General features: G+C 41.7%; 1 protein-coding gene across 4 annotated transcripts; it reads left to right on the forward strand.

Moving 5' to 3' along the window:
- Window positions 1-23,633, forward strand: PRDM1 (PR/SET domain 1). Of its 4 annotated transcripts, XM_008007462.3 has the most exons (7): window positions 2-370; window positions 1,943-2,191; window positions 9,282-9,401; window positions 12,995-13,247; window positions 18,533-19,641; window positions 20,081-20,209; window positions 20,616-23,633. In XM_008007462.3, the coding sequence occupies exons 1-7, from the start codon at window positions 329-331 to the stop codon at window positions 21,189-21,191; spliced, it is 2,478 nt and encodes an 825-aa protein (XP_008005653.1). In that variant the 5' UTR covers window positions 2-328; the 3' UTR covers window positions 21,192-23,633. The 4 variants fall into 4 exon arrangements, with proteins under 4 accessions (XP_037856997.1, XP_008005653.1, XP_072878481.1 ...); XM_038001069.2 differs by lacking the exon at window positions 20,081-20,209 and having other exon boundaries at window positions 1-370; XM_073022380.1 differs by lacking the exons at window positions 2-370; window positions 1,943-2,191; window positions 9,282-9,401 and adding an exon at window positions 11,788-11,901.
- The last annotated feature ends 1,516 nt before the right edge of the window (window positions 23,634-25,149 follow it).

The raw sequence follows: 25,149 nt of genomic DNA on the forward strand, positions 1-25,149 counted from the left end.
GGGAAAGCCCTGGGCTCGGCCAGGTGGTGTTGGCCACGTTGGCCACGCCCCCACTTCGCGCAGCCGAGTGGCTAAGGAAATCTTAAGCAGGGAGGGGAAGCCAGACGGTTAACACAGACAAAGTGCTGCCGTGACACTCGGCCCTCCAGTGTTGCGGAGAGGCAAGAGCAGCGAGCGCGGCACCTGTCCGCCCGGAGCTGGGACGCGGGCGCCCGGGCGGCCGAACGAAGCGAGGAGGGACCGCCGAGGTGCGCGTCTGTACGGCTCAGCCCGGCGGGGGACGCGGGGAGAATGTGGACTGGGTGGAGATGAGCGAGACTTTTCTCAGATGTTGGATATTTGCTTGGAAAAACGTGTGGGTACGACCTTGGTAAGGAACTTGAAATTTTTTTTTTAATTCTGAAATTGACCTGAAAACTTTCTTTTCTTTTCCTGTATTATTATTATTTTTATTTTTTTTGCTGATGTCGCAGTAGAAACATGCTTCTGCTTTAGTGCACTTAGTGCTGTCAAACATTTGTGAGACTTTCCTTATGAATCATTAACCCTTTCAATTCTAGACATAATTGCCAATTCATTGAAATTTCAGTAGTGGTTCCAGCTCACACTCGTCAAACTATTCCGGGTTGGCTGAAGTTTTCAATTTTATTTTATTTTTAACATGTATTTGGCATCATGGCTCTACATGTTGGAACTAAATAAAAATAAGCAGGTTTGCTTAAATCATAACAGGGAAAAACAACTTCGCATCCAACTTTTTTTTTTAAGAGCATCCTATTTAGAGAAGTGGAAGAATGTAAAAACCTCCTTGAAGGACTTCCACAGAATGTTATGTTTACATTTTAACAAGTACACATTCTTACATGGAAATGATACCCATATTGCTCATTTTTATCAAACACGTCTATATGAGAAAGCCCTTACAGAAGTTGTTTACCTTTTTTGGCCTTTGGAAAACACTTTTATGAGTGTGAGGGAGGATTTGGGGGAATATCCTCATCAATGTACAAGTGGAAGCAGAGCTTGTCCTCCAAGTCTTCTAAATTTGTTATAACTTTAGTTACAGTAAACTGTAGTACATCAGTGACTTCTGGGAATTCATACACTTTCAGATTTAAATGGAAAGTGCTATTTGTAGCTGAGGGCTCCTAAAGGAATTCTCTCCAGGGAATTTTATTGAACAGTTTTATGTTTTGTTTTTGCCTTTTCAATTTGGTGTGAGATGCTTGCAAGTCAGAAGACACTGCAGGCTGTTTTCCCTTCACCCATTTTTCCTCCTCTTTTCCTGTGGTCCAAGTGATTTCTAAGAGGCCGTAGCTCAGTGATGCTGGCAGGATGCAACCCTTTTCAGTCTTCCATGTGAGAGGATGAAAGAGGGCTCACAGCAGAGGGAGGAGGCAGTTGTTTTGAAAGTTGTTTTGCGTTGGGAGCTGGTGGGAAAGTTCAATCTTCCCCATTTGGAAAAGTCAGGCTGGGTTCCGCTCCTGCACCACACGCGCTTTCCATTTTTAGCTTCATTCAGAGGCAGACAGAGCGCCTTCCTCTTCCTCTCCTTGTTTGTGACACTTTTCTGAGGCAGCTTTTCCACAGTGTCGAGGGTCTGGCGGCCATGACCCCAGGCATTCTGGGACACTGAACTGTGTGCCCAGAACATTTTTCTGCCGTGAGAGGTAAAGCCAGGGATTGTTCAGAGGTGATTTTTTTTTTCCTTTTCCCCACAGTGAGGTTGCCACAGTCTTTTTTTTTTAGAGTAGCATTTTAAAACCTTGCTTCTTTTCAAGGCAGTTTACTTTATACGGCTTTTTGGCTCTTACTCAACTGTACCAAGCACTCTGCATCTGCTTTTAAAGTCTTCAGACTACTGTATTAGTCATAGCCTCTCAGAGGGAGCCACAGGAACGGCGGGACAATGGGGATTAAAGGCCTTTCCCTTCTCTTCCAGGCTGCCCCCAAGTGTAGCTCCAGCACTGTGAGGTTTCAGGGATTGGCAGAGGGGACCAAGGGGACCATGAAAATGGACATGGAGGATGCGGATATGACTCTGTGGACGGAGGCTGAGTTTGAAGAGAAGTGTACATACATTGTGAACGACCACCCCTGGGATTCTGGTGCTGATGGCGGGACTTCTGTTCAGGCGGAGGCATCCTTACCAAGGAATCTGCTTTTCAAGTATGCCACCAACAGCAGAGAGGTAAGCCTCTGGTTTATTGACGAAGAAGATTGGGGACCTGGCGCCAAATCTCCCTACTAACCCTTGAGGCCTTGTATTATCTCTGAAAACCTCTGAGAATCTGTAAGTATCAGTAAATAATTGATTGCTTGATTCAATTCTTGCATTGCTTTCTTTCTCTTTCCCTAAACCATTTCCTTCTTATTTCCTCCAGCCTTCAACTGTTCCATACTAATTAGTAAACAGTTAAATATTTTGGCAAATTGACACGTCTCAGAAAAGCAACTTGCAGCACAGGGTGGGTGAAATTGTCAGTGAACTTCAAGAAAGCTCTGGGCCCACTGGCCCTAGTGCCCCTGTTGTATAATATCTCTTACGGGAGAAAACATTTTCTTAGAAAAAACAGTTTTAATGATTCTTTTGTCTGTCTTTGGTAATTAGTTGGCTTTATTCTTTTTAACGAGCCAGCTTTATTAGCTGGGTTTCTAAAATTATTCTCAAAACTTTGACGTGTTTATGAAGTGAAGTGATGGTATAAGCCGAGAAAGGGGGTCATGTAAAAGTGTCCTCTGTCCGGATGACTTCAGAGCTAACCAGTGTTTATCTGCAGCAGCTCCTTTGCTGGGGCTGGGCTGACAGGCCAATTCCTTATTGGCCTCTGAAGTGGGTACACTCTTTGTTGTTTCAAAGGGGATGAAAACCCAAACTTGGAAAGAGCAACTGATGTGTGTTTACCTTTATATAAAGCTTATAGCTAGGCGTGCTGTTCAGCTGTGAAATAACTTGGAGAACCACCTCTTGTTTTCAGAATTTGGCTTACTATAGCTGTACTTACTAGTCTACTACTGGGTTGAGTTGGATGAAATGACCCCTCAGCAGGCTTCCCCATACCACCATGAGCACAGAGCACTGTCAGTTCTATTACTTCCTTCAGAAAGCAGGGAAAGGGGATGATTGGCCCTAGGAATCCAGAATTTGGTACTGGGACTGTTCCTTACAGGCATGTCAATTCACTTTCCCCCTTCCCTAAGGAATATTATTTGAAGGAATCCGGGAGACTGGGAAACTCTTTGTCTCTTTCCTGTTTGTGTGTCTGAGTCCAGTGTTTTTGGTGAGGGGGAGACACAGCTGTCTAAAATGAAATAGAGCCATGATGCTCAGTCTCTCTTTTTTCCCCCGCTGCTGGGTGAATGGAGGCAGATTTTATAAAAAATAAAATGTAAATTCTAGTTGTACGTGAATGTTACCAAAAAATTTAACCCCAGAGGTCAGCCTTAATTATACCTCTTCCTGAAAGTAATGCTCTTCTTAATAGAAAGTCTCTCAATATGTGGCCTTGGAATGAATGTAGAATTTGTTTGGGTATATAAGGTTTGACAATGGCTTTAAAAGGTGTAGTGTGTTTTTTCCCCATATCAAGTTTGACCAGATTCATTTGTGCCGTGTTGCCCTGTCCAGCCCTTTGGGACTGAAATAAAAATTTCCATTCTGTGGGTCATCTTTGCCTTTTAATTCTATAATGTTCTTATCCTTAGTTCAGCTCTTAGCTTAAGTTTTTCAATTTCCATCATTCTCCTTTAAAATCATAGCTAAGTCAAGTAATGCTCTTAGATCATTTTAGTTCAAGGTTCAGAAAGATAGTCACTTACCCAAAGGCATATAGGCAAAGCCAGCTCTGGGACTTGAAGCAAAGTTCTTCTGACTTCTCCAATGAATGCTTCTCGATTATGCTACACTAGCCCCTCTTGGTGTCACTGTGGTTTTAGTTATCATCTTAACATATTTCAGACCAATCCTTAAGCTATTTTGTGTTTTTTTTTTTCCCTCTGAATGTAGAACTTCCTATTTCAATATATTAAGCAACCAAAAAACAGACAGTGCCTGTGTTCCTGAAGAGGGTCCTTTGAAACTAACCTAAGAGGTCAGGGTTCTCTTATCCTATTTCCCTATCTTGCATTTAACTGAAGCACTTGAATAGAGGATAGTATATCTTTAAACCCTAATCATAAAGTCAAGCAAGGAGTAAGCTTGAATGTAATACTGTCTTAAGCTTACTCTGGAATTTGTACCTGTTTTCCTGTTTCTCTCCTTTGTTTTTGAACTTTGGGAAAGGACAGCTCCCTTTAGAAGGTGAAAGAGGATGGTGGAGTTGAGCCATTAAGGGTAGGATAGCTGCAAACCAGTTCCGGGACAGCAACATTAAGGATTGATGAAATGTTTACATTATCTTTATTCAGTTAGTTCTTTAAGTTCCATGAGCCATTGAAATAGGAAGAGTCTTTCTATATGTACTTTTTATCTGACTTATTAATCTTGCCCTTCTTTAAATGTTTTCATTTAAATAGCAAAAGATGTTACAATATGTACTATTGTGCTGACATACTGGGGAATTTTTTTTTTACAAGACCATTTTTCATTATGAATTTGTACAATGTGTCAGCACCTTTTTTTTTTTTTTTGGTTAAAACAAAACATACAAATCATATTTCTGATCTTGACCCTCATTTTTAGATTGGGTTTAGAATCATTCAGCACCTTTAATGAAACTGTTCTTACTTCCTATTTCCAGAACTAAAATCAAATATAGACCTACTATTCAAAACTTTGAAAATGTTTTAAACTGATGGGTTATTCTTTTATGGGGGTTTTCCCCATGTCCTCCTGAAATAATCTCTTATGACTACTTGACTACAGAAAAATCAGTTCAAGCATTTATATTTCAGAAGCGTTGCCCTATAGAGTTTCTGCCCTCGGTTGAGACTGCTTGCACTCAAGAGGCACCGTGGCTCTTTGAGTCTAACCTCCCTGTATTGTGGCTGATAAACATCAGACAGATCGTGAGGACTCCCTTGGTGTCCATTCTGATCGAAGTCCATTATTAACTCAAGCCATCTGTAAAAAGTATCTAACCATAACATGCAATTCCCTCTTCATACTGCCTTTTATTTGAGAAATGATGTACCAAGGCATCACCGTGTTTCCTTTAATAAAAAGATAATGAAGAAGGAAACCTTCTTCAAACAACTTTGTTCACTTCACTCCTTTTAAAAATGGGGTGATTGCTGGGTGTGGTGGCTCATGCCTGTAATCCCAGCATTTTGGGAGGCTGAAGAGGGCAGATCACCTGAGGTCAGAAGTTCAAGACCAGTCTAGCCAACATGGTGAAATCCAATCTCTACTAAAAATACAAAAATTAGCCGGGCATGGTGGCAGGCACCTGTAATCCCAGCTACCTGGGAGGCTGAAGTAGGAGAATCACTTGAACGTGGGAGGTGGAGTGAGCTGAGATCATGCCATTGCACTCCAGCACAGGCAACAAGAGTGAAACCCTGTTTCTAAATAAATAAAATAAAATAAAATAAAAATGTGGTGATTGCAGGCTGAAGGTCTTGGTCACTACTGAGTTCCAATCCTCTCAAGACAAACATTCATATGGTCAAAACAGAATTATAATCTGAGTCATTCTTACAGAGTGGGATTCGGGGAGGGAAAAGAGATAGCTAGTAATTTAAATGATCTTAATGTAATTTGGGGAGAGGATGATCAGATGACATTTAGACTTGGATACTGTTTCTGCTTCAAACCCACTGCTGTGTGTGTCTGTTTGCATACTCTAAAAAAGGAATTTGCAGGGAAAAAAAAAAAAAAAAAAAACCTATATTGTTCTTGTTATCAGACTTCCATTAAGCACTGCAACTCAACCCATCCTAAACTGTAAAATCTCCTTCATTGTGTAAAACTAAAAAGAAGCCCTGTGTTTTGTCCGGAAGCTGTGGATGGCAGGGTGTGTTCTGTAACTGAGGCCACGGACAGAGACAAATCTGCTCAAGTGGTGGAGGGGTCTGCCCTGCACATAAAGAGCTTCTGTAGGAGCAGGTGAAGCAGGGAGGTATTGAAGCCCAGTGTCCTCTCGCTGTTCGTTTATAGAAGGCACACAACGGCCCGTCCCCAGCAGTAATTCTTTAGGACCCTGGTCAGTTCCAGTGAAGTTTCCTTCCTGAGTTAGGTGAACACATTCTTTGTCTTTTTAGCAATATGAAGTTTAAGGCACACACCAGGTTCCTTCTTAATATTTGCTTGGTTCAAAGACAGACTGTTACAAACTATGGGTCAGGGAGATGGGTAGTCTAAGATGCACATTCTGGATCTTTCTAGGACCAGAGGGAGACTTAGTACTTGGTTTTTCACTTCCCTTTAAAAACAGTCCTGATTCCTATTCCCCCTCCAAAGTTACCTGGACAAGCACAATAGTCTTAGAGTTTCAGCTTTTATGGCGCCTGTGAATAATGTCTCAGACGTGCATTTGAGATGAAGATGTTTATTGTGTATTAGAACGCTAGACTTAGAATGGATATAGGTGGTTTGTAAGCACCTTCCAGTTTTGAAATTTTATGATTTTGTATCTATCTATAGCTGTGAGTTTCTGTGTGCCCTATAGCACTGTATGTAATTGAAATTTAAAATATTAGGGCTCTGTCCCTTTCCTAATGATAACCTAATATTGAAGCTCTTTAATTTGTCTGGGGTTTGAGGATTATCGTAGACCTCTCTTCCACCACAGAGCCTTTTCTTTTTAATTGTTCTCCTGTCTGGCCTGTTGAATTGTGTTTGTAAGGTTAGAGATGGCAAGAGCTACTTCCGATGCTGCTTTATAGCTCACTAGTGACGAGTCCATAATTGTGCTCAAAAAGGCATTGGGTAGCTTATGCTTTCTAGCTGACTTCTTTTTGGGCACAAGAAAATGTGTGTAAGATTGATAACTGAAAACCTAGAGGCCCATTCTGTAAAAAAATGGCAATTTGGAAGAAGAACCACGACCTCAGTGTAGTGCTCCTTGTTGGTAATCAAGCTGTGACTCCCAAGACATCATCTGTCAGAGACTATAATTTAAAACAAAGTTGATGAACCAGTTGAGTGCCTTTCTTAAAATTACTGCTGTAAAGTTGATATGTTGAAAATATCAACTGCTAATTATTGGCTCACCAACAAATGGCATGATTTGTTTTTCCTGTTTGTCATTCTAATATTACGGAATAATCACTGAAATATGAATGTCAAATTATTTGCATGTCATAGAATTCAATTCCATGAATTTTCCAAATTAATTAGATTTTATAATATGTCCAAAACAATGAGCCTCTGAATAAGTCTACTAAAGCTTTAGATATATATATATTTATATCTCAAGACTGCTCTGAGATACTCTTGTCCCCAGTAGTTTTACTGCCAACAAATACCAATAATGACAAACGGTGATTAAAAGGGCAGATAGATGTAAATGAAGGCAGAGGAGGAGGATGAAATGAACATCTGCTTTTTTCAGCTCTCTGACAGAAATTCATAAAGGACCAAAAATAACACTCTTGTTTCAACTTGTGTTAGGTGTAGGAAAATTTTCTTTTTTTCTCTTTCCAGTCTGAGTATGCTTCATTGATTTGTATATTGAATACTAAATTGTTTCAGAAAAAAAAATCATTGGCTGATGAGACACTTAAATGAGAAAAGCTAGTCTGTCACAGGCATGTAGGTGTGCCATATCTATTTAAATAGAGGTTTAAATTATTGATGAGACTTAATGAGGAACTGGTGTATATTGTAACCAGAATAGTAGATTCCACTGTGAACAATCTGTGTGCATTGATGGAGTCACATATTTGAGTCTACCATTTCAGGTACATGAATACACAGGAGCTACTGGGGATATAAAAACTGGAAAATAAACATTATCATCTATTACCACTCCCTCCTCCTTGGTCCATTTTAGTAAAGAATTCAGTCAAGTGATTGGTAGGCTGTCTTGAATGAGAAGAAAATAAAAATAGGAAAGCGAGAGAATAAAAACCAAAACAAAACTGTGACTGCAAACTGTTGTAAAGGACTACTCGCAGAGGAGTTCTATTGAATAGTGACGAATTGCTTCCTGATTCATGGTTGGTGATTTTTTTACCCTCTCAAAGAGAAATGTATTATTAAGGAGGAACTGGTATAGTTAACATGTTTCTTTAGCAAGGCCCTACAAAGTTAAAATGTGTAATGCATCCAGTCTGAGGTCATTTCCTCAGATCTTAGAACCTACAGCTTTCCTCAGTATAAACTCAGTTTCAAAGGAGGGCTTTTGGCCAGGCATGGTGGCTCAGCCTGTAATCTCAGCACTTTGGGAGGCCGAGGTGGGAGTATCGCTTGAGTCCAGGAGTTTTGAGACAAGGCTGGGCAACATGGTGAGACCCCTTCTCAACAACAACAAAAATTAGCTGGGCGTGATGGTGCATGCCTGTAGTCCCAGCTACTCAGGAGGCTGAGGTGGGAGGATCGCTTGATCCTGGGAGGTCTAGGCTGCAGTGAGCTAAGATCAAGTCACTGCATTCCAGCCTGGGTGACAGAGGGAGACCTTGTCTTTAAAACACACACACACACACACACACACACACACACGAGGGCCTATGACCACTCTTGAGTAGAAGACTCGAGAAGAACAAAGTAGAAGACCAGAGAAGAACAAAGTTACTTGAAAGATCTCTTATTAAAGAGAATATACAAGCTATGAAAACACACACACACACACACACACACACCCCTCATCTGGAATGAAAAAAACATAATACATTTGGTTTCTGGTTCCTTAGGCTGTTATGGAACAACCAAAGAACATTATTTTGGTTTCTGAGGTCAAAACTATTTTATTCCCCTCAAGCACACTATGCTTATGGTTTGAGGGAGAATGAGAAATAGGAAACAAGAAACAGGCTGAAATGGTCTAATCTTGACCATCTAATTCTGTAGTGTCTTATTCTCATTCTAAAAGAGAATGGCTGTCTTCTCTGTTCTAGTATAAAAAGTCATGATAAAAATAAAGGATCCTTTATTACCAGACAGTAATCCCCTAGACTGTTTTAATGCTTGGTTGAGTATTTGCTTATGATCTCAGACTGTAAAAGATGGTCTCCTATGGTGAAACTTGTTAATTATGTAGGCATTATTAATGTCTGTTCTACTTTTCAAAATTTTATCATTGTTAGTTCTATTACCATTTGACAGTCCAATTTATTTAATTGAAAGATTGGTTAACATTTTACAGTTAAAGTAATTGTTTCCTGTGTTTTTTCCTGTTTAGGTTATTGGAGTGATGAGTAAAGAATACATACCAAAGGGCACACGTTTTGGACCTCTAATAGGTGAAATCTACACCAATGACACAGTTCCCAAGAACGCCAACAGGAAATATTTTTGGAGGGTAAGTAAGGGAAATTTATTCAGATCCATTAAATGTTAGGAAAAAATGGAGCTAAAAGAGCTGGGTGGCTCACCTCCTTTCTCATCTCGTGCTGAGAAATGCTGGGGCTCACCCTTAAGTATCCGGCATCCCCATGGACACAGGGAATTCCGAACAAATGTGATGAAACCGATTAAATGTTTGGCCTGTAGGTGGTTAGTGATGGAGATATGGGCTATATGTGAATCTTGATTTTTGCAATTCATTAGAGCTTTGTAATGAAAGGAAACAGTTTGTTGCTTGCTTTAAGGATAGGTTCATTTGCATTTCTCTGCAAGGAAGTAGTAATGAGTCACCACACCTTAGATTTCACCCCTTTTTGATTTCTTGCTGACTTTAATTGAATGGAAGAGTTATCACAAATGAATTATCTTTTTTTTTCCTTCTTTTTTTTTTTTTTTTGAGACGGAATCTCACTCTGTCGCCAGGCTGGAGTGCAGTGGTGCGATCTTGGCTCACTGCAACCTCTGCCTCCTGGGTTCAAGTGATTATCCTGCCTCAGCCTCCCAAGTAGCTGGGACTACAGGTGCTTGCCACCATGCCCAGTTAATTTTTGTATTTTTAATAGAGATGGGGTTCCACCATGTCGGCCATGATGGTCTCGATCTCTTGACCTCATGATCTGCCTGCCTCGGCCTTCCAAAGTGCTGGAATTACAGGTAGGAGCCACCACACCCAGCCAGGAATGACACAAATGAATTACCTTAAAAGTAAATGCCATTAAGAAAGGATAGCTGGAAGATGGGTTGAGGGGAATGGAGGACCACAGAACTAGTCCTATTTAAATACATGTGCACCGTAAACGATTCCATTTGACAATAGGTTAATTATCTCATAGCATAAGGAAAATGCTTTTAACAGTCATGCAAGATGATGAGCTTTCCTATAGAATCCAACCAAAAGATCTAGCCAGTACAATTTCCGTTGCTATATTAGGGTTAGAAAGGCCCCCAGAGGTGAACTAATTAGATGGAATCCTTGAATAAAAGACTAGATTAGCAGTGAACAGAAAAAAGACAGATTGCTTTCCTTCTTCCCATAGGTGTCTCAGGGATATTTTGTTTCCTCAGAAGATAAAGATATGGTTATTTAAATTTAGTAAGCGTTTTTGTGCATACTTACATGAAATGTACATTATTTGAATTCTTTAAAAAGAAACAGCTGCATGATAACCAAAATTGCTATGCTTGCTTTAGCTGGTATTTTTGCCTAGAACAATTACCGTTCGGGCAAGAAGCTATTCCTAAGAAACAATATTCTTAATCCAGGAAGTTTTGCATTTTTAGAAATGTATCTTACTATCCCCCAAGCAAAAGAGGGTAGTTACATATTCACTAAGAATCATGTGCTCGCAATTTTTATTTAATAATTATTCCTGCTTAAAATACATTAATCACCTGACTTATAATGGTGGAACCATGAGTGCATTTTTGCCTTTATTGTCAATAAAGTCTTCTCAGAAGTGAGCCATAAAGGTGCATAGTTCTTGGAGTTAAAGGTCTGAATTAACACAATCCAGCATAAGTCTCATTAATGTATGATTATTTTGAGAAAAAGCAAGAAACACCTAAAAATCTCCCCTCACTGTCCAGTTCCCTGTTTCATTTAAAGATTCACTATAAGTAACTGAAAGGCTTTCCTTGGGAGTATTTATTTGAATCAGTCTTCCACATGCAAAGGATATTGTAGAACATCCCGGTTTTGCTGGCAGGAATATGAACATCTGTTGTGAGGAAAGAAAAAGTTTCATGCAAATTACACAGCCAAAGAAGGGATGTTCAAGTTGAGAAACCAGTGACATTTCTTGTAACTGTACTATGAATCAGCACATTTTAATCTACTAGATAATATATGGAAGTTCAGGAAGATGGTAGGAAACGGTGTTCATTTTACGTATGCCTTATTGTATTTTATTGTGTGTGAGTGGCTTCACGGCATCGACATTGCTGTTTTTAAATGAGGATACAGTAAATTGCAGTCCAAGGAAGGCTAACTGGAATCAACATACCCGTAGCTTTAGAAAGCAGTTTCCGCCCCAGCGAAGAGTGCAAGAGCGATGGAACCCCATGTTCCTGGAAGTTTGCACATCAGAGTAAACAAACTTGAAAACCCCTCTTGATAGCAGAATTCACCCAGCCTTGTTCCATTTTCTCTTAACAAAACACACCGCAAAAGCTCTCACAAGCTGCTTTGATGAAGCCACATGTATTTCCCCCTTCACAATTTACAGGAAGTTACTCTTAAAAGAAAGTGATTCTGGTGTTTACCGCCTGTGTTAAAGGGACAGAGTTCCTTTTTATTTCTGATAACGTTTGAACGAAATACAGAAACTATCTGTAGACTAGCACAGTCGGTACGTGAGTAAGGAAAAGCAATAACCTGCTGTCCGGTGAGCGCAAAATTTCTGCTACGAACAGTGCCTTACTACTGCTTGGAGACTGCAAGTCGCAGATCACACTAGGTATTGACTGATTGTATATGTATAAGGGCATTTCTTAAAGTCTAAAGTAAAGGTGGTACCTCCTAAAAAGAGGGAGAGAGAAAAAACTCTGTGTGGAAGGATAAGGAGTGTGTTTATAGTTTCAGTAGGAGTGTACATTTTAATTTTTCTTCTTCCTCTGCCTCTTTGCCAAGTATCGTGAGTGCATCTGTTAAGCAGAAGTAGTATTACTCTAGGACAAACTTCGAATTCTTCATTCTGCGTTGCCTTTAAGGAACAACATACTTTCTTCCTGTTCTTTTTCCAAAAACACATGCCTATGGCTCTGTGTGTGGTGTTTTAGCCAGCCTCCTCCCAGATCAGGGGTTCCCTCTTCCCTCGTTTGAATTAAAAGGAAAGTGCAAGTCTGGACATGTTTATCAAGAGGAAAAGTGACTTCTCAGTAATAGACTGTCAGATTCTGGCTGCTGCCCCAGTATTCACTTTGTTATGGCAGGTGAAGTTCACCTTTGCCCCACCCAGTGTTTCCACAAAAAGGCAAAGTTCCAAGTATTCATATGAACAAGTGTTACTTTAGGACTTGGAGGGTTGGGGGTGGAGGATGTTTGCATAGTTGAAGCCTTGGGCGGGGGTGTAGGAAACGGCGAGTACAGAGGCCATAGAAAAAGCTGAGACTCAGTTTGACGTCGTCAGCCGGCTTGGTCTTCTACCCAGTGACTCAAAGCACTAAAAGTCAGCATAATCGGAACTGAAGTCAGTAGCATCGCCCATTTGCCATTCACTGCAATAGCAAAAGTAGTACTCTGTGGTGGGTTAATCGGTTTGAGGCAGCTCCTTAAATGAACATTTGTGTTTCATTTTTCTGTTATTTTCCCGAACATGAAAAGACGATAAAACTGAAATGGAAAAGGTAACTGACAAAGTGTGCCTTACCTGTTTCCGTCCTGATTTCTGCTGATTCAAGACCGTTCTGGCTAAACTGATTTGAGTCTTTTTCTAACTAGGCAGTAGGGGATCAGAAATCACACACGGTACCGGCTGTGTTTATTCTGAGAGGTGCTGGGGAGCTTTGGGGTTGACTTCCTTTTACATGCCTGTCTTCTCTTTCGGACAGATCTATTCCAGAGGGGAGCTTCACCACTTCATTGATGGCTTTAATGAAGAGAAAAGCAACTGGATGCGCTATGTGAATCCAGCGCACTCTCCCCGGGAGCAAAACCTGGCTGCGTGTCAGAACGGGATGAACATCTACTTCTACACCATTAAGCCCATCCCTGCCAACCAGGAACTTCTTGTGTGGTATTGTCGGGACTTTGCAGAAAGGCTTCACTACCCTTATCCCGGAGAGCTGACAATGATGAATCTCAGTAAGTGGATTACAGAACAAAAAAAATTAAAAATGCCAGTAATGTCAGTTCTGCCCCTGTGAACTAATAACATGTTGTTTAATTACACTGCTTGGTCATGTGTTGGATGAAGTAGGTGGCTTAAGCTAGGGACTAGGAAGAGGAAAAACATTTTTTGAGTCCCTATTAACTATTATGAAACTTGATCATTTAAAATATATATATATATATATATATATGAAGAGCTACCTTGAGTTTTGAATTCAGAATGTTACAGGAAGAAATATATGTCCAATTCTAATTTATCCAAAAGCAGCTGGGAGAATTGCAGGGATTGGTCCAGACATGCTGCGTATGCAAGGTATAGCCCTCATCTGTGGTAATTTGTCAGGACTTAGACTGCATCAGAACATTTATAGATGTACATTTGAATGTACAGTTGGGACCTGATGTGGAACATTGTAAGATCATTGCTAGAAAAACTTCGTCATAATTTTTCAGTATTATTCTAAGTGAATAACCGTAAAGATTTTATATCTTAGCTTCCTTCCTTACAGTAAAAAACTATCTGATCTCTTGATCAGTATTAGAGTAGCCACCTATCACCTTATCTTAACAAATTCTCAATTCCTGAGGTTTCTATGCTTTTACTTCTTTTATTGGGTTAAAATTGCTGTCATGACCTCTCTCTGCAGAGGGCTGCATCATTTTAGTCATTCTCAAGTGGTCTCTGAGCAATTGAAGAATTGCCATAAGATTCTAACCTCTGCTGTAACTATGTTTGTGTGTTGTTGGTTAGACCACTAAGTCTTATTAGCAGTTTTAAAAATTAGTTCCTTTTGGTTTAGAAGTTAAGACTAGATGCTGCAGTTTTTATAACTTTTTGTTTTGATATCATTTCAAACTTAAGAAAACATTTTGAGAAAAAGACAAAGAATTTCCAGTTACCTTTACCCAGGTTTACCAATTATTGATATACTGTCCATTTGCTTTATCGGAAGGCTAAATTGTTTTAGTTCTCATTTTCACCTTTGAGACATTTGGAATAAATATCAATGTTAACATAAATTGGAATTTTGACTTTGATTTTAGGACTAACAAGCAAACCAAGTACTTACCCTACTCATATATAATCCAGCTGTATGGTTATTTGGTATTCAGTCCACACTTCATTTTACTTGATCTCCCTTAAGATTTTGTTCACAGTTTTCTGAAAATCTGGGGCTATAAAAGCACCAGGACCTCCCCCGTAGGATCCCGTTTTAAGACGTGTGTTTGGGGTCCTTACACAACAGGTTACCCTTGAGCTTCAGGAAAAGAACTGGCTCCCAGTTCCCCAGTTCCAGCTTGATGGGTCTAATCAGGTACTGACCAAAAAGGTGGCAGTTCTTTTCCCTCATCTCTCTTCAGCACTCCCTGAGACTCTGGAGACTCTGTTATATCCCTGGGGCTGAACCTCCCAGGAGCCATTCAGTTGTTTTGGCATCTGTGTGTGCCAGGCCCAGTGCTGAGGACAAAAGACAAATGCACAGGCACCGCAGCATTTTTGGGGAACTCATTTTCCAGCTGGGCATCTCAGGAGAAGCGCACAGCTCCCTCCTGGCTTTCTTAACATAGTGAGCCACTTCCTCTTAAGAGTCTCCTTACATTCCTTGAGTTTAATCATTCATGGATTCAGAGGAAAGTCTTTTGATTTTTGCTTTTCTTTAAACAGTTCATTTGAGGTTACCTACCCCAGTGACTTTGCACCAACCACCAAGAAACTTTTTTGCATGTTTCCCGCACCCTGTGCCAATCAAGGGAAGGGTTTAAAGGCCTGGCGTTTTTATTCCTCAAGGAAAGACTTTGCACAGTATTTTAAGGTTCAAGTGCTTCTCCTTTGTGTTCAGAAGCAACTCTCATATATACTGTGAAATGACACCTTTTATTTATCCCTTTTTATTTATGCAGTATGTTCCCTTTTATTGTGGCAGAATTTTTTCTAAATGGTGGTTTAGCATTTTCAAGCACATTTCATTGTCCAATATTCATAGTAAAGAATGAGAGTTAACAATAACCAGTCACATTAAAACAAGATTCCTGCTGCCAATTGTGAAACCAGTTGTCTTAGGCGTGGCAGCTGATGATTGAGACTGTGATCAGGAAAATTTCCACTATTTCATCAGGCCTAATAGGTAGATTGTGTCTCCATATGAATTGTGTTGGTTTCCGTGCTTAAAGCACAATAGAGGTGGTGCAAGAATCTCCATGAGGGCTTAAATGGCAGTGATGGTTCAGGCGGTAGAGTTTGGAGAAGAAGGGATTTGCAACAAACCAAAGGAAAGAAAAGCAAGTAGCCAGAAATCACAAACTGGCATTTTTCTAAAAACAAAGGAAAAGGAATAAAAGAACTAATAAGTTTAAAACCCCTACCCCTCCCAAATGGGGGGGGGGGTATTTTTTTTCTGTCTATCTAACTAACCCATCTAGAAAACAGTTGACCAAATTGTAGACTTCTAAATGTTCATCTGCTTTCTCAGTTTCAGTTGAAAAGAGACTTTGTTTTGCCTACTGCAGAACTTCTAGGTTCTTTCTTATAGTCTTAGGGTTCTTATTATAGATCGAAAATGTGAGTCGGCATAATTAAGCCATTCGGAGTCTTCAGAAGCAGTTCACTCTTGAAATGACTCCGTCCGCCTACAGCCATTTAAGATTTCAGAACAAAAACAGATCTTGATTTTCTTTTTCATGTTAACTCAAGCTGCTGCTGAGTGGGAGAGTCAGAAATGACACCAGCTCCACTGATTACTCAGCTGCTGAAGGATGATTTTTTAAAATGCACCTTTACTGTATATGGACTTCCTAATTTCCACCTGTAGAGCATCTTAGGGAGGCTAACATGTCACTCTGGATGTTCTTTTAGAATAAGATGCAATCTATTTTTCCGAAGGCATTAGAGATAGCAAACATTTATTGTGAGTTTACTATATACTGGGCACTGGGCTAAGCATTTTGCATAGAAAGTTTAAAATTCTGACTTTTTTGTTGGCCCAATCATAAGTTTCATATCAGTTCAATATTCAAATTATAGTAAGGTGCTTAAGAAGAACACCTGGCTAAATGTGAGGGGCACTGCCACGAATGGACTGAAACTTGATGCTTATTGCAAATTTATGCTTATTATTTGTTAAATTATAGAACCAAGGGAGTATGAAAGCCACTGGAAAAAATATGAAACTTAGATACATAATTTGCCACCTAAAAATGGCTCAAAGTCATGAGGATAAAGTTTTTTGTATTTTCATTTTATTCGAGTGGCATCGTTTTTAAAAATCATTATGAATTTGACCCTATATAGATGTTCCCAAATCATTCTTTTTCACCTTCATAAAATTCCTTCCTGTAGCTGTGAGATGCCTTGCCTATCAGTTTTCAAGCTTAGTTGTCTTTCTCATCCTTTACCATTTTAGCTTTAAAAAACAAAAGTGACAATTAGAACTTCCTGCCTGCTGGGCCTCACTGAAAGACCCATATTGGCCTGATAAGGAGATATTTATTTTAGTTTAGTGGCTTCAGAAATCCCTCTCCCTCAGCAAGCTTTCCATCACGGCCCCCCATCAGCATCTTCCCTGATAGCAGCGTTCTCTGTGTTTATTCTGGGGCTTCAGGCTCGCCCAGGAGGAACTGATAACAGCTGGCAGGAGATAACATTCTCTAAGGGGCTCTCAAATTGGAATCCCTCAAGCCAGTCAGCCTAGAAGATACATTTGAAGGGTTCAGTTCTGGAGTTTCACAGAGTTCATTTCTAGACCTATCAGATAGCAAGCCTGGAGTTCTTTCTCAACTAATCAAGCAGGGACATTTTTCAGACGATGAAGGATATTTGCACAAAGGCTTCAGCGCAGTCCCCCAGACTTGCTGCCTCTGAAGGCATCTCCACACATCGACAACGGCTGATGCCTTTGGTGCATTCCTAGGGCAGGTGTCCTGACTTGAGTGACTGCCCTCCAATAATCAGAGCTCAAACTAAACATCATATGTTTTACTTTTGGTTTCCAGGCAAGGCTGAGCAGGGAATTTTCAGTTTTCCCTGCTCAGATGGGTGTTTTCCTGAAGGCATCATTTATTGTGTGGCGAGGACACAAGGCTGGCTGTGGCAGGGAAGGTCTAGAACTGTCCTCATTGCTGCTGTTCCTAAATAGTATCTTTACCAAGTAATAACGTGCCGTCTTTGGGAATAAGTGCTTTCCTCTTAGCCTGTTCTGTTTTCTTGGGTGCGCTAAGTAATTGAACTGGCTCAGGAAGTACCTATTGTGGTTTGGCAGAGGTGACTGTCACGCCTTGTGACTCCAGGGGCCAGCACTGCTGGAATCCTGGCTAGACCAGACCTAGCCTTGGTGAAATGCTGTCTGCACATTGCGAGGAAGGGTGGCATTCACTTCGTTAAGCTCCTTGGCATAGGCAGTTTGAACAGGGCTTTATCAAATTCGTATTCAACAAGAGTAGAGGTGAAAATTGATGACTGTGTATTACTTGAAATGAGTCTTAATCTTTCACATTTAGTTCTCAGGGTGTGCTGATTTCCTTTAGGTAAACCATGAACATCAGAAAGAGTTTTATTAACCTGTGACAGGGTCCCCACCCCAGTATTTTTCCACTCCATTAAAATGGAAGCTATCTTTTTTCTTTCTTTCTTTCTTTCTTTTTTTTTTTTTTTTTTTTTTTTTTTGAGACAGAGTTTCTCACTCTTGTTGCCCAGTCTAGAGTGCAATGGCACGATCTTGGCTCACCACAAACTCCGCCTCCCAGGTTCAAGCGATTCTTCTGCCTCAGCCTCCCAAGTAGCTGGGATTACAGGCATGCACCACCGCGCCCAGCTAATTTTGTATTTTTAGTAGAGACGGGGTTTCTCCATGTTGGTCAGTCTAGTTTCGAACTTCCGACCTCAGGTGATCCGCCTGCCTCGGCCTCCCAAAGTGCTGGGATTACAGGCGTGAGCCACCGCATCCGGCATAGGCTATTTTAGTCCAGCTTAAACAGCAATTTTCTATCATAAGGTCTGTACTAATGAAAACAGAATTACCCAAGGCTGCTGTTTGTTCTGTCCGTGCTGCCATTGTCCCCATTTTGCTGAGGAGGAAATGGAACTGCACTTTTGAGTGAGTGGCCCAGAGCCCTCTAGAATGAGAGCGCGTTGGAAGCCAGATATGTGGAGATTGTGTCGCTAGCTGGTACTTAGGTTTTCTCAAGAAGGAGGAGCAACTTTGGCAATTTTGTTTCAGTTCTCTCTAGCCCTCTGTGTAATCGCCCGGTTTTCTTTACTTCAGCACAAACACAGAACAATCTCAAGCAGCCGAGCACTGAGAAAAATGAACTCTGCCCAAAGAATGTCCCAAAGAGAGAGCACAGCGTCAAAGAAATCCTAAAACTGGACTCCAACCCCTCCAAAGGAAAGGACCTCTACCGTTCGAACATTTCACCCCTCACGTCAGAAAAGGACCTCGATGACTTTAGAAGACATGGGAGCCCCGAAATGCCCTTCTACCCTCGGGTCGTTTACCCTATCCGGGCCCCTCTGCCGGAAGACTTTTTGAAAGCTTCCCTGGCCTACGGGATGGAGAGACCCACGTACATCACTCGCTCCCCCATTCCGTCCTCCACCACTCCAAGCCCCTCTGCAAGAAGCAGCCCGGACCAAAGCCTCAAGAGCTCTAGCCCTCACAGCAGCCCCGGGAATACGGTGTCCCCTGTGGGCCTCGGCTCTCAAGAGCACCGGGACTCCTACGCTTACTTGAACGCGCCCTACGGCACGGAAGGTTTGGGCTCCTACCCTGGCTACACACCCCTGCCCCACCTCCCGCCAGCTTTCATCCCCTCCTACAATGCTCACTACCCCAAGTTCCTCCTGCCCCCCTACGGCATGAATTGTAATGGCCTGAGCGCTGTGAGCAGCATGAATGGCATCAACAACTTCGGCCTCTTCCCGAGGCTGTGCCCTGTCTACAGCAATCTCCTCGGTGGGGGCAGCCTGCCCCACCCCATGCTCAACCCCACTTCTCTCCCGAGCTCGCTACCTTCAGATGGAGCCCGGAGGTTGCTCCAGCCGGAGCATCCCAGGGAGGTGCTTGTCCCGGCGCCCCACAGTGCCTTCTCCCTTACCGGGGCCGCCGCCAGCATGAAGGACAAGGCCTGTAGCCCCACAAGCGGGTCTCCCACGGCGGGAACAGCCGCCACGGCAGAACATGTGGTGCAGCCCAAAGCTACCTCAGCAGCTATGGCAGCGCCCAGCAGCGACGAAGCCATGAATCTCATTAAAAACAAAAGAAACATGACCGGCTACAAGACCCTTCCCTACCCGCTGAAGAAGCAGAACGGCAAGATCAAGTACGAATGCAACGTTTGCGCCAAGACTTTCGGCCAGCTCTCCAACCTGAAGGTAGGCCTTGAGAGAGAGCAGTCGGAGGGGCTGTGAGTGCATGCTTGTGTTTGTGTTTAGCTTGCTTTCCACGGGGTATCGATTGCATTTGCAGTAGTATGAGCCCCAGGTTGGGAATAGTGGGTATGGATTCTGCCTGGCTTTTGCCACTTCTAGCTCTTTGACTTTGGACAAGTGACTTCCCTTCTGATTTTCTTCTGAATAATAAAAACATTAGAGGTTTGGACTAGAAGATTAGGTGAAACCCTGCTAGCCTGTGATTTTGTGCTTTTAGTTTAAGAAAAGCACTATTCTGAAAACATGAAGATTTTTTCTTTTTGAGACTGTCTTGATGCTTTTCTTAAGATATTTGCATCATCAACACTTGAGTCTTTGAGCAGAAATGTTAGGTCTCAGAGCCAGCTTGAGAGCAGAGCTAATACATGTGGCTTCTTCCCAGGTCCACCTGAGAGTGCACAGTGGAGAACGGCCTTTCAAATGTCAGACTTGCAACAAGGGCTTTACTCAGCTCGCCCACCTACAGAAACACTACCTGGTACACACGGGAGAAAAGCCACATGAATGCCAGGTGCGCAGTATTTCCTGGGTAGACCTTCTGACCTTTGTAGAAAATGTCTGTGAGTCACCCTCCCATGTCCTATATAGCCTGTAGTTAAAGCCAACACCAGATTCTGCCTTGTCCCGGGCTGATGGCACTATGGGCCTCCCCAGTGCTCTGTATCTGCTGATGACCTGAGATGACACAGCCAGCTTCCAGTGGGTGGGAAAATGGTAGGGGAAATAAACAGCCACTCGTGTGCCGTGTGCCCACATCCTCCTGTTTGCTTAATACCACACTGGAGGTGCCACAAGGAGGCTTCTCACCTCCCAGGTTGCTGGGCGTTGGCCTGTAAGCCTGCCCCTCCAATTGGCAGTTCTTAATCTTCTGGCCTTCCTGTCTCCCTTCCCTGCTGTCCCTCTCCCCTACACTGTAGGTCTGCCACAAGCGATTTAGCAGCACCAGCAATCTCAAGACCCACCTGCGACTCCATTCTGGAGAGAAACCGTACCAATGCAAGGTGTGCCCTGCCAAGTTCACCCAGTTTGTGCACCTGAAACTGCACAAGCGTCTGCACACTCGGGAGCGGCCCCACAAGTGCTCCCAGTGCCACAAGAACTACATCCATCTCTGTAGCCTCAAGGTTCACCTGAAAGGGAACTGCGCTGCGGCCCCGGCGCCCGGGCTGCCCTTGGAAGATCTGACCCGAATCAATGAAGAAATCGAGAAGTTTGACATCAGCGACAATGCTGACCGGCTCGAGGACGTGGAGGATGACATTAGTGTGATCTCTGTAGTGGAGAAGGAAATTCTGGCCGTGGTCAGAAAAGAGAAAGAAGAAACTGGCCTGAAAGTGTCTTTGCAAAGAAACATGGGGAATGGACTCCTCTCCTCAGGGTGCAGCCTTTATGAGTCATCAGATCTACCCCTCATGAAGTTGCCTCCCAGCAACCCACTACCTCTGGTACCTGTAAAGGTCAAACAAGAAACAGTCGAACCAATGGATCCTTAAGATTTTCAGAAGACACTTGTTTTGTTTCTTAAGTTATGACTTGGTGAGTCAGGGTGCCTATAGGAAGTTGCTTGTACATAATTCCAGTTCTGCAAAGCTCTCTCAACAGCAAATGGTTTCCCCTCACCCCTGGAATTAAAGAAGGAACTCCAAAGTTACTGAAATCTCAGGGCATGAACAAGGCAAAGGCCATATATATATATATATACACACACACACACACACACACACACACACACACTATGTATACTTATTTACACCTGTGTCTATATATTTGCCCCTGTGTATTTTGAATATTTGTGTGGATACGTTTGCATAGCCTTCCATTACTAAGACTATTGCCTAGTCATAATTATTTTTTCAATGATAATACTTCATAATTTATTACACAATTTATCATTCAGAAAGCAATAATTAAAAAAGTTTACAATGACTGGAAAGATTCCTTGTAATTTGAGTATAAATGTATTTTTGTCTTGTGGCCATTCTTTGTAGATAATTTCTGCACATCTGTATAAGTACCTAAGATTTAGTTAAACAAATATATGACTTCAGTCAACCTCTCTCTCTAATAATGGTTTGAAAATGAGGTTTGGGTAATTGCCAATGTTAGACAGTTGATGTGTTCATTCCTGGGATCCTATCATTTGAACAGCATTGTCCATAACTTGAGGGTATGTGTGCAGAATTACCCAAGAATAACTTAAGTAGAAGAAACAAGAAAGGGAATCTTGTCTTTTTGTTGATAGTTCATGTTTTTCCCCCAGCCACAATTTTACCAGAAGGGTGACGGGAAGGCTTTACCAACCTGTCTCTCTCTCCAAAAGAGCAGAATCCTCCCACCACCCTGCCCACCCCCTGAGTCCTATGGCCATTCAGAGCAGCCATATGACTTTTACATCCATTGTATTATCAGAAAATGTGAAAAAGACAAATTGCCATGTTTTAAAACCACTGCGAAATTTTCCCCAAAGCATAGGTGGCTTTGTATGTGTGAGGCTTGGGGCTTGAGTCTGGGTGGTGTTCTGTTGTTGGTTTTTGTTGCTTTTTTTTTTTTTTAATGTCAAAATTGCACAAACATGGTGCTCTACCAGGAAGGATTTGAGGTAGATAGGCTCAGGCCACACTTTAAAAGCAAACACACAAACAACAAAAAACGGGTATTCTAGTCATCTTGGGGTAAAAGCGGGTAATGAACATTCCTATCCCCAATACATCAATTGTATTTTTTTCTGTAAAACTCAGATTTTCCTCAGTATTTGTGTTTTTACATTTTATGGTTAATTTAATGGAAGATGAAAGGGCATTGCAAAGTTGTTCAACAACAGTTACCTCATTGAGTGTGTCCAGTAATGCAGGAAATGATGTCTTATCTAATGATTTGCTTCTCTAGAGGAGAAACCAAGTAAATGTGCTCCAGCGAGATAGACTTTGTGTCATTCTATCTTTTATTCTGCTAAGCCCAAAGATTACATGTTGGTGTTCAAAGTGTAGCAAAAAATGATGTATATTTATAAATCTATTTATACCACTATATCATATGTATATATATTTATAACCACTTAAATTGTGAGCCAAGCCATGTAAAAGATCTACTTTTTCTAAGGGCAAAAAAAAGAAAAATCGTTTCTGAGACTTTGCTTCATAGTTGGTGACCTCACGATCACATCAGTATGCTTGGGCACCCCTTGCCTACTGTAAGAGACCCTAAAACCTTGATGCAGTGGTGGGGGCCACAAAACAACCAGGGAGGAAGAGATACATCAGTTTTTAGTATTAAGGACCATCTAAGACGGCTCTTTTTTTTTTTTTTTTTTGCCATGTTATGATTATGTGGTCACACCCAAGTCACAGAAATAAAAAACTGACTTTACCACTGTAACTTTTCTCTCCTTACTAAATACTGATACATCACTCTTCAATCTATTTTATAATTGTGTTTGACATTTTGTTCACATCAACTAATGTTCACCTGCAGAAGAGAACAAATTTCGAATAATCCAGGGAAACCCAAGAGCCTTACTGGTCTTCTGTAACTAGCAAGACTGACAGTTTTTTTATGTATCAGTGTTTGATTAAACACAGTCCTTAATTGAAGGTAAACCAAAGGACCACATTGACATTAGACCAAACACTTGATTCTCAACCACTCGTTTGTTCTTTGTCTCCTTTTGTGCTTTCCCATAGTGAGAATTTTTATAAAGACTTCCGGCTTCTCTCACCATCCATCCTTCTTTTTTCTGCCTCTTACATGTGAATGTTGAGCCCACAATCAATGGTGGTTTTGTTTTTTTCCTCTACTCAAAGTTAAAACTGACCAAAGTTTGGCTTTTTACTTTGCTAGAACAACAAACTCTCTTATGTTTACATACTGGTTTACAATGTTATTTATGTGCAAATTGTCAAAATGTAAATTAAATATAAATGTTCATGCTTTACCAATCTTTGTCTAGTGTCTTGAGTGAAGGGTCAGTGAGCGACATCTGCATACTGTACAGATGGCACCAGACTAAATTTTGAACACAATACAATTTGCCTCTCCCTTGCACCCACCCCGGTTCTGCTTCAGCAGCACCCTCTGGGATGCCCTGATCTCCCCCACCTCCTTCCAGGAGTATATATCTGTGCGATCTGACAGCATCGATAGGTCTCTCATAACTAAGATTTTTCTTCATGAACTATAAAGATGTTCCCTAAAGGAGGCATTTCAAGCATCAGCCAGTAAGTGGGAGATGATTTGTTTGCTTTGTGAAATTTTCCATTTTATTTTGTCAACGGACATGGAGTGGTGAGGAGATAAGGAGGACTTGGATCACTTCCAGAAAGGCCCTGCTAGCTTGTGCCAGTCTGTGTGCGTGTGTGGAGACTCAGCCCACTTACGGGTGTGGGGCCCTGGGAAGCTGGGTCAGGGAACACTGCCCATTGATGACAGCAGCTTCAGTAGCTTCCTCTGGGCAGGCCATGGGGAGTGCCCTACAGCCCATGTTTACTCCTTCACATGTAAGACATGTAAGTACATTTGCTATTTGCTACTTGTCCTTTTTTTTTTTTTTTTTTCGAGACGAGGTTTTGCTCTGCCACCCAGGCTGGAGTGCAAGGGAATGATGATGTCTCACTACAGCCTTTATCTCCCAGGCTTAAGCCATCCACCCACCTCATCCTCCGAGTAACTGGGACTACAGATGCGCGCCCCCAGGCCCAGCTAATTTTGTTTGTTTTTGGTAGAGACAGTCTCACTACATTGCCCAGGTTGGTCTCCAACTCCTGGACTTAAGCAATCCTCCTGCTTCGGCCTCCCAAAGTGCTGGTATTACATGCATGAGCCACTGCACCTGGCCTACTTATGCATTTAAAACAAGTTTCCAGAAAGCTACTTTCCCAGAATCTGAGCATTGTTAGTGTGAGAGCCAGGGATCTCGGTGGTATGGCCATGTGGCCCCGTGTGATGGGAACAAGTCTGCGTGCTTAGTCATTCATGCTCCAGAAACTAACCTGTCTCCAGAGAAAAGGCTCACATAAATTCGAGTCTCATTTGATAGATGTAAGTAGGAGATTCTTCTAGAAAAGTGATACTGCATTCAGTGAAAAGAAAATCTAAAAGCCCTTTGCAAGTGGTTTTCATGCTTCCCATTTCATCTATTAGCAAATTTATGGTTTTATGCGCATGCTGACTTCATGTTAAGAAAATAATGCTTCTGCTTACATTTGGACACTCAAACTGCCTGATGTTTTGTTTTTAATGTTTCTTCTTTAAATTCACTTAAACATCTGTGCCAAGAATTTGAAATGCTGCCAACATGTAACTGTGGAGTTAAGAAAACCAGAACCCTATTGTCATAAACGTGCCAAATGGTGCTGGTTATACTCCTAAATTCTACAGAACCATTGTGGTAATAATTTTTCAAAACAAAGCCCAATAAGATCCTGAGTGTAACAGCTAACTACCATAAATCATAGT

The sequence above is a fragment of the Chlorocebus sabaeus genome, chromosome 13 (assembly GCF_047675955.1).
Source record: "Chlorocebus sabaeus isolate Y175 chromosome 13, mChlSab1.0.hap1, whole genome shotgun sequence".
Classification (NCBI taxonomy): Eukaryota; Metazoa; Chordata; class Mammalia; order Primates; family Cercopithecidae; genus Chlorocebus; species Chlorocebus sabaeus.

Bases quoted from the DNA above. Each gene is read 5' to 3' on its own strand.
- PRDM1 (XM_008007462.3), top strand. From the start codon at position 329: ATGTTGGATATTTGCTTGGAAAAACGTGTGGGTACGACCTTG. The intron at 371-1,942 runs GTAAGGAACTTG...CTTCTCTTCCAG, and splicing joins AACGTGTGGGTACGACCTTG to GCTGCCCCCAAGTGTAGCTC. The intron at 20,210-20,615 runs GTGCGCAGTATT...CCTACACTGTAG, and splicing joins AAAAGCCACATGAATGCCAG to GTCTGCCACAAGCGATTTAG.